Here is a 10,706-nt window from a genome sequence, read left to right on the forward strand (position 1 = left end):
ACAAAATTTAAATCCTTCTAAAGCCTATATATACCCCATAACCTCATTCATAGAATTCAACCCTTCCATAGCCCCCAAAAGGGGAGTCTTCATGGCTCCCCCTCCATCCTCCTTCTCTACTCCATAACCTAAGGTATGTTTCTTCTTTCCTTCTTTCATTCTTTTTTTTTCTAACCCCTAGCATCCACTTTCTCCACTCTCTTTAAATTCTATTTCTCCACATTATTCACACACCCACACTCCAAATTCACATCACTCAATTAAGTTCTTTGGATTCTACCGAATTGTTCTTGTGCTCAATTGTCAACCAACGCAAGGTACGTTCTTCTTATAATTTCTGAGCTTTGATCTTGAATACTTTCATTGGATGACTTTGTTGTTGGTATATATTTTGGTAGTTTACCATGGAGTTTGATGGGGGATGATATACTTTTGATAATTTGTTGGTGAATTTGTGAGTAGGATTTATTAGAATTGATCATTGTTGGGTGTGATGGAATTAACTTCTTGTTGTGGATGAAATTTGAATACCCCGTTGATTTGATTGTTGATACGCATAGTTCATGTTCATAGCATTGTGAGGCTATTTTATCTTGTATGACTTGTGTATATTCTTGAGCTTATATTGTTTTGCATGTCTTGGTCTATTGTTGAAAATTCTTGCAAATTAGTGGGGGGTAGAGATCTTGATGGGGGATGGTTTTTGAATCAAGGTGGATTACTTGGTCTTGCATGTGATTATCTTACACCTTGATTTGGTTCAAGTTTGGGGGATTGCTAAATACTATGTGTTGTATCCTACTATAATTTTTTTCATTCTATGCTCACATTGCGAATTTGTAGGTACAAAGGCATCCCAAAAGAATTCCCACGATGGGGGATAACATGAGCTTCAAAGAACGTCAAGCTATAGACGAAAAATAAGCGCTTGTTGGGAGGCAACCCAACCATTTATTTCCAGTTTTTGAATACTTTTGGTTTTTGTTTCGTTTTCTGCTTTGAGAAATTTTTTCCGCAGGTTCTGACCTTTACGTGGCGACCGCCGCATGCGCAGCGGCGGTTCGCCACCTGAACGCTGGAAGAATTTATTCACGTGCGGCGACCGCCGGCCAGGCCGCGGCGGCCCGCCACCTGGGCACAGTATCCAGCGCGATTTTTTGAATTTTTCGAATTTTCGTCCCGTCAAGCCTCTACGCAAAACTTTTCAAGGTATGCTTTCTTTTTAGTAGTTCACTCATGTCCATACCGACTCTACAAACTTATTTTACACTTTGTTGTAAATAAGTTTGGGGGATGAAGTGGTGGTCCGTGAGTTTAGGTTTTTGTTTTAGGGTTTTCTTTTTGTTTTAAAGTTTTTTACTTTTGTTTTTCAAAAACCCGTAGGAGAATCTTGTTGTCTAAAAATGTTTTCTTGAATCCATCTCGTGAACTTAACATGAAGAACTTAGAAACACGCATGTTTAGGGACACACTTTAGATCGAGTTGCCAATGATATTACATTCCATCTATGTTTAGGTGTGGCTTAATGTTTTGATTTGATGGTTTGGTAAAAAGGTGCGTAATTAGTGAATTGCTTGTTCGCCTTGAATCATGCTTTATACCTTGTGAGGATTTGAGCCTATATTTCATTCTTGTGTGATTTATCTGCATGCATGTATATGTTTCTAGAACTTGCTCCTAGTTTTGCCTAAGTTTACATAGTGTTTAAGTTGATTTAGGAGGATGATTGGCCATCTTTTCTTAGCCTACTTTTATCCAAAATTTTGACCCTCTCAAAAATTCAAAATTTTTCCCTTTGGAGCAAAGTTTGAGCCTTTAAGCCTTTTCTTTGGAAGCCAAAATAATGGGGACAATTCCTTGGGTTAGTTAGTTTTTGCTATCTTATTTGTAAAGGAATTGGAGAGATAAGGGGAAAGTATAAAAGTAGTGTGCTTAATGTAAAGAAAGTACAAGTTGTGAAATTAGGAAAGAATGCAAACGTGTGCTTGGTCTTAGAAAAAAGAAAGAAAGGATGTGTAAGAAAAAAAAAAAAAAAAAAGAAAAAGAAAAGAAAAAGTGTGAGAGGTTGTAAAAAGAAAAGAAAAGAAAATTAAAGGATTGGAAAGTGAGTTGAAGGAGAAAAATAAATAAAGTGTTAAAAGTGTCTTGGGTTTAGAAAAGTGGAGTTATCTTTACTCTACTTGGGATATTTTTATTTGAGTCACTTTTTAGCCAAATATTCATCACCTACCAAAGAGCCTACATTACAACCAAAGATAAAGACCTTTTGGACTTTTGAAGCTTAATCAGATCTAGTAGAGGAGGGATTAGACTTTGAGCAAGCCTATGGTAAACTTTGCGTGATGCATGATTTGAGTGCTTATATACACATTACCTTCATACACTTTGAGAGTGAGAGAACACTTCCCATCTTTGGAAGTTTGCCACATGTGAGTGCGTGAATTCAAGGTGTTCCACAAGTTAGTAATGAAAGTGCACTAATAAGTCTTGCTTGATTTGATTGCGTTAATACATGCTTAATCTATTCTTTCATTTTTTGAGGCAATTATGACGTCTAGTCCTTGTGCATTCCGTGCGTCTATTTTGTGTCTTTACTGTTTTGTTTGAGGACAAACAAAAAAAGTTTGGGGGAGTTGATACGCTCGGATTTTGCACGGTTTTAAGGCCATTATTTGGCCCGTTTTTAAGGTCAAAGTTGCATTACATGTCCATTATTTGCATATTTTATCTATTTTGGTATTTTGACATGTTTTGTGAAAAATGTGCATATTTGAGCCTAAAGGGAGTAAAAACGCGAAGTAGGAAATCTAGAGGACCTCCGGCGACCGCCGCAACTCTTCCGGCGACCGCCGGCGCTTAGCGGAGACAAAGACACGCCCGGCGACCGCCAGGAAGTGCGTGGCGACCGCCAGAAGGATTCAGAAGCTACTGGACTGCGCGCGGCGACCGCCGGCCAAGGTGCGGTGGCCCGCCACAAAAATGCGGCGCACGATAGCTGTCTTCAAACTCAATTTTACGGCGATCCTGAAGTATTATCGGAGCGTTCTACATACCATTCTATTCGTCTTGAAAAGAGCTTCAATATGGTTCAAAAATCAACCCTATCGGAGTTTTGTGGAGAGAGTTATGGCTGTTCTACCAAAGTCGCGCAAAGCTGCTAGCTGCAGTCTATGCGGGAATTTGAAGAAGGAAAGAAGATCTTACCTTGTGAAGCCAAATCTTTTTCTTCTACTATGGGGAACGAAAATTACATATTTCCTAATGCTTGAAGGACACTTATTACCAAATTTAAATCCTTCTAAAGCCTATATATACCCCATAACCTCATTCATAGAATTCAACCCTTCCATAGGCTCCCCCTCCATCCTCCTTCTCTACTCCATACCTAATTCTTCCATCATTCTTGGAGATTGAAGCAAGGCAAGAGGAGCATGAAGACTTCAAGATTCATCCTTGGGTTTTGTTTGTTTATTTCATGTCTCGTACTTTAATTATTGTTTTAGTTCATCTGTCGATGGATTGCTAAACAATAGAATTTTGTGGTTTGATAGTAATTGACTTTTATGTAGTTCTTTTTATGTTTAATGTTCAGAACTCGTTTCAACTTGATTTTTCTTGAACTTTTGTTCGACTAATTGGCCGTTACCTTGATTATTGTCAATCTTTGATCGGTGATAGCTTTGATTGGTTTATCTTATATGTTCATACAATAATTGTGACATGAGTATTGATGCATGATAAAGAGAGATCGTGGTAAAACTTGAGTCGGATGAACGTAGAACTAATTAGAATAACTAAAGAGTCAATGAAATCATTATCCTTGAAATTCCTCTATTTGCCTAATTCTATCTTCTTTGCCCTTATCGTTTTACTTTATTTAATTTTGTTTAGTTTCAAACCCAAAACTTTTGTTTCTCTAGATAGTATTTGACGCTTAGTACATGATAGTCAGTTGCAATTATATTCCATGTGTTCGATATCCCGGTACTGACCTTTAGCTATACTAGATCTACCATGTATACTTGCAGGTATTTTTAGTGCTAATAAAAAGTGCATCACTAATATATAAAAGTAGGACCCATGTGTCATCAACCTTTTCAACTCAATTTCTATTACATTTCTTAAAACCCGTGTCGGTCAAATGGTGACGAATTATTAGGGACCGAGGGTGTACTAATTATAAGGGATATTAACATCTAATATCATGAAACTTTCAAAAAGTTGATTTTCCCACGAACTTTAAAATTGACAAATAATATCACGAACTTTACTTCGGGTTTGTTTTTTCCCACGAATGAAAAATTTCATGTTATTTTAATAGATTGAAGAACAATTTTGGAGGGTGTGCTTCAAGAAAAACTATCTTCAAAGATTAAAAAACTTGAAACTCTTAAAATTGTTGTCGAAAAACGAAAAAAATCCGTATCATAATATTATTTGTGGAAATTTTTTCTGTCACACCTCAACTCTTATGACGTATACACTTACTATAAGTAAATTCAAAATTTAAAATAAATAATCCACATGTCAACTACATTAAAACACACATTTATCTACATGCAAAAATGATGAGGAGGAGAAAGTTGCCAAAATGCGTCAGCTGCCGACCCTTATAACTGTAACTCACATCAACCCGCATCATTGATATCTTATTCCTGAAAAATATTAGTGGTTTATATGAGCCACAACTCAGTGTATATAAATCTTACCTTTAATTCCACAGCTCAAAAATCAAACATATTCTTTAACCAATATATATAACAATTATCAACAAATATTAAAAATAGTTCCATACACATGCACATGCCACTTTGTTCGGTTTATTATTCTGTGACAGTTCAAGCCTGGTATCTGCCCGGGATTTCCAATATGCCAGTATGATTTGACCCCAAAGTCCCACTATGATTTGACACGTAGGTCCCACTGTGAATTGACCCGTAGGTCCCAATATGATTTGACCCGAAGGTCCCAATATGATTGACCCGAAGGTCCCAATATGATTGACCCGAAGGTTCCATTATGATTGACCGAAGGTCCCATTATGTCCACTATGATTTCAGATCCAGGACAAGACTATCACAAATCCTCTTTAATCGAATGATTCAGTTAATTCCAATACCATATGCAAAACATATCTATTGCATCAATTACGTATCCATATATTCCATCAATTAACTCCAACACTATAGATAAACATATCTATTACACAAATCACATATCCACATTATATTGCACCATCACCATCAAATAACACATAACCAGTCTCATATCATATAATTCAAATATTCACTCCAATTTAACAGATAACAATTAATCACATAAAATATATAAAATTAAAAATGTGATTTATACCTGATTACGACAGATGATATAATCGAATTCCTTGATTCCTTAAGCTTCATCTACAATCTTTAATCCAAATTAATGTTCCTCGGATAGAACCAATGTTTTAAAAACCGGACCGGACCGGCCGGTTCGACCGGTCGGACCGCGAACCGGTAGGTAGTCCGGTTCACTCCTTTAAACCACCAATGCATTGAACCGCTGTGAACCGGCAGAACCGGCTGGCCGGACCGGTTGGACCGTGAACCGGAAACCGGTTCAATATTGTTTTGTTTAAAAATGTTTAAAATTTGTTGTTGGTAGGAGTTGAACTCATGACCTCTCTTCTACATAAGAAGACCTCTACCACTCCACCACATGAGCTCATTGAACAATTTGAACATCAAATATTTTTATGCATTAACCATTAAATTTTTATCTACAAAAACTAATAATTCATTTTCATTTTATATTATTTAATATAATTGTTAATTATAATATAAATAATTATCATCCTCTATATTTTAATGATGCTCTACTTACCATCTATATTATTATTAGTACCATATAAGATTCATTATTTACTATAAATAAATTTTTTATATTACATAATTAATTTATATACCCTAGCTATTGACATCAATGAATATTTTTATCTAAACTTAATACCTAATTCGTATTTAATTATAATATTATTTTACGAAATAAATTTTCTTAAATTAATAAACATCATCTATTTTAATACATAAAAATATTAAATTTGTTAATAATATTTAATATATGTGTTTATTATATATTCCGGTTCAACCAATGGTTCGACCAGTGAACCGGTTGAACCAGTGAACCAGTAACGACGCCAGTTCACCGGCCGGTCCGATTTTTAAAACATTGGATAGAACTCACTCTCTCTCTCTCTCTTCCTAAATAATTTTAATCCAAATTAATGTTCCTCGGATAGAACTCACTCTCTCTCTCTCTTCCTAAATAATTTTAGGTTAGTGATTTAGAGAAATAATGTCTCCATGCCATAATACTCTTATGTCTCTATGCCATAATTATATTTTATATGTGGACAAATATAACCAAAAGCTATTTTTGGATAAAATCAATTAGCATGATCATTAGGGGGTGATCTAATTTCTATAATAAAGACTAATAAAGCTAACGGTGAAATTCAATAGAGTATATTATATATTTTACATAGGAATAACATAAAAATAAATACTAAAAAATCAAACTAGAGTACTAATATTAAAAAATACATAAAATTAAAATAATAAATTCAATTAGTATTATATTTATTTTGACTAAGGTTCGACAATAATTTTCCAAAAATTAAAAATTTGAAAAAATTAAATTTTCAAAATTGAATAATTTAGAATAGTAAGTGTGATATAAAAAAACCTACACCCAATTAGTATTAATATATTATACATATTTTCTTAATTTTATTTCATCATATAGTGAATTGAGCTAATAACTCAATTATTTATAAAGCAAAAGAGAAAATGCCTTGTAATTATTTATTTGATCGAAGTTCGATTGCAATGTTCTAAGAATAAAAAATTTAAATAAATTAAAATTTTGGAAAGGAAAGAAGTAGTATAAAAAATTACAAAATTCTTAAAATAAAAACTATAAAGTCAATTATTATTATTATTATTATTATTATTATTATTATTAATTTATTTATTGATATACTGAATGGAGCTTAAAACTCTAATATTTTATATAAGAAAAAAGAAGAAAATAATATAGGATTGGTATTTTTATAAAATGGATTCATAATTTATTCATTAAGTTCAAGTCTCATAATTTATTCCCTTAGTTTTGGAACATTATGTTGAATAAAATATTTATGAATAAATCTCCCATTTCTCTAATATTCTACTTCTTTAGGTATATATTTTAATTTTAAATCATATCTTCCACATTTATATATATTCCATAATTAAGCTACCACATCCTTATTTAAGATGTAAGGGCAAAAAGGTAGATGTAAAAAAGTATAGATTTAATTTAAAATATAATATAGTATAAGATTACAATTTTAACCTCATTATGACATTATGGCTTGGAGACATTATGTCTCTAAAACATTTTTCATAATTTTAATCCAAATTAATGTTCCTCGGATAGAACTCACTCTCTCTCTCTTTCTTCCTAATTTATTTATTTTTTTCTATCTCTCCTTTCTGATATTTATAATTTTAATCCAAATTAATGTTCCTCGAATAGAACTTACTCTCTCTCTTTCTTCCTAATTTATTTATTTTTTTCTATCTCTCTCTCTTTCTTCCTAATTTATTTATTTTTTTCTATCTCTCCTTTCTGATATTTTTAATGTGTCCCCCTGATTCCCTTTGCAACATATCATTTATTCACAAAGTCAACCGACTTAGTGTGTCAAGCTTCTGTTATCCTTTTCCAAAATATTTTAAGAATGACACTTAGCTGCTTGATTTAATACGTGTCCGTTGCACTACTATTTAGCATAATGTCATTGCATTGAAATTATTATGGTATAGTTTAAAATTATCCATTCATTAATAATAATATGTTTTTATAACACCCTCATTTCCTCTCCATTAGATATACATGCTATTGATTTCCAAATCAAGGTATATAAAATGTTTTAACTAATTTCCACAACAACTTCGATTCCTTCTTATTTTTATTTTTTTTACACATAATGTTATATTGACTTTTAATCAGCAAACACACACATACACATACACATACTTATGTACAGATACGTATATATTTAATATCATGCACAATCACACACGTTATTATATATATTAACCCTTGAAATCACTATTTAATATTGAAAACAAAATATAATTTTTATACTATAAATTTGTTACTTTTATAAAAAAATAATCTTAACTATATATATATATATATACAGGGATGTGATCATATCATAACCCATATTTATGGTGATAACCTAATAACCCTCATTTTATGGAATAGAATATCATTTTATGGAATAAAAGTATCATTTTATGCATGCTGAAAAAATATCATTTTATCGTGTATAAATCACTTTTGACCCATAAAATGGTAGAGTTATTAGGTTATCACATAAATATGAGTTATGATATGATCGCACCCCTATATATATATATATGCCTATATTGAATTGCTAGAATTTATTAAATACAATCTTCAATGATATTCATTAAATATATTATTATTCGGTAATGTGCAAATAAAATACGAAAATATGCAAACCATTCATATTCTGGGTCATATATGTTACATTTTTATTCATGAGAAAAAACAAACCCGGGTAAAGTTCGTGATATTATTTGCTAATTTTAAAGTTCATGGGAAAAATCCAACTTTTTGAAAGTTTCATGATATTAGATGCCAATATACTTTATGATAGCCCAATTAATGGTAAATGTCATCGAGTTATTACAAAGTACAATTGACCGCGGCAAATAAAAGCATATCACTCAAAACAAAAGAATAACTTAGTAAAATCCAATTCATGAACCAGCTACATTTGTGAACTGAGAAAACAAACTAGTAAGATTTACACAATTAAGACTCACAATTCAAAACAAAATACACACCTTACCTTAGACTTAAACTCCATCATATACCCTCACCACCTCAACTGTAATCCCGTGGACCATAAGGCTGAAACATATCTGCAAAAAAGCCCTTCTTTCTTCTAGGATTAATACCAATGTCTCTACATATTTGATCATTATACCATATGTGCAATCCAGCAACACAACTGCTTCTGTATTTCCCGTTACCAGAGTACGTCTTCATGTACCTCTCCCACGTCTCGATGTCCTTCTCCATCTCCTTGATGCTCGGCAACTCCACCGCCTCATCAAGAAGCTGCGCCACCCATTTGCACCTCATCTCGTACGTATATTTCTTGCTAGAAGCATCTTCTGCCATATATTTGGCTTCGAGGGAATCCCACAATTCTTTAGCAGATTCAACATTTTGATACACATCAAATAGGGAATCAGACATACCGTTTAAAATGTGACCCCGACAAATGTAGTCATCGTTCTCCCACTTCATCCGCCTCCTCGTCTGTTCCAGAGTTTCATTTTCAACAGCCTCGGGCATGGGAGTACTCAGAACGTACACCACCTTGAGATTTGTCAGCATGAAATGCATCTTCTTTTGCCAGCGTCTAAAGTCCTGGCCAGCAAACTTATCCAACTTCGCGAAACCTTTCGCTCCTTCCTTCATCGTTTCTTTGTTCGACATATTTGATTATGTTGGATATTTTAGTGTAATTGGATTAACTTGATTGATCGGTTATTGTTATAATGATACATCATTTAAGTATGGAGGTGCGGAGTGCACGCTTATTTGATTTCATTATGATGTTAGGGGCGAAGCCCCTAAACAGATGAACGGGGGTCCGGGGGCAGCGCCCCCGGGTAGCGGGGTCCAAGGGGGGCAGCCCCTGGCGGGGTCCAAGGGGCAGAGCCCCTGACTGGGGTCGAGAAATTTTTTATTTCCAACGAAGTTGCCGTTTCAGAAATTCATCCGAAAATGTAATTTCTGAAAATCGAGGATTGCACTATAATTAGTTAATCAAGGATTGCACTAAAATAGGGGAGGATTGTTGGATTTTTTAGTGTAATTGGATTAACTTGATTGATCGGTTATTGTTATAATGATACATCATTTAAGTATGGAGGTGCGGAGTGCACGCTTATTTGAATTCATTATGATGTTAGGGGCGAAGCCCCTAAACAGATGAACGGGGGTCCGGGGGCAGCGCCCCCGGGTAGCGGGGTCCAAGGGGCAATGTAATTTCTGAAAATCGAAGGACTAATTTGCAATTTCGGAAACCTTTGAAAATTAGTTATTTTCGGTTAATTTTCCCAACGGATGCAATGTTTCGTCAACAGCTGCATCGTTTCATCTTCTTCAAAATCTGATCAATTCGTCTGGTTCATATCTCGAATACATATATGAATATTCTGCATTCTCTGAATTTTATCCGATCAAATAACTTTGGTAGAACCACCGAAATTGATTTGATCTGAAAGTGTTTTGCACGACTTTCAGATATCCGTTTTTCTGTTCTCTATATTGAATCTCCCTAACACTATTTATCGGCAAGTATAAGTTCATCTATGACCACTATTTAAATACTACTCCTACTACTCCATACTACTCCCTTTGTCCACGAATAGGAGTTTCGTTTTTCCATTTTAGTCCGTCCGCAAATAGGAGTCTCGGTTCACTTTTACCATAAATGGTAATAGGGTCTCACATTCCACTATCTCATTTCACCCACATTTTATTTAAAACTTATACTCTATTCAAGTAGGACTTATATTCTATTAACTTTTTTTTCCACCCATTTTTTATAATATTTCTTAAAATCTGT

General features: G+C 33.7%; 1 protein-coding gene across 1 annotated transcript; it reads right to left on the bottom strand.

Annotated features, from left to right (window-relative positions):
- Positions 1-8,923: 8,923 nt before the first annotated feature.
- On the bottom strand, positions 8,924-9,568 carry LOC148926894 (uncharacterized). Its single transcript, XM_089059284.1, has one exon. It carries the CDS (start codon positions 9,566-9,568, stop codon positions 8,948-8,950), a length of 621 nt encoding a protein of 206 aa, XP_088915410.1. The 3' UTR covers positions 8,924-8,947.
- Between the last annotated feature and the right edge of the window lie 1,138 nt (positions 9,569-10,706).

This window comes from Salvia hispanica, chromosome 5 (assembly GCF_029641045.1).
Source record: "Salvia hispanica isolate PSC_SH4W2 chromosome 5, Shi_PSC_v1, whole genome shotgun sequence".
NCBI lineage: Eukaryota > Viridiplantae > Streptophyta > Magnoliopsida > Lamiales > Lamiaceae > Salvia > Salvia hispanica.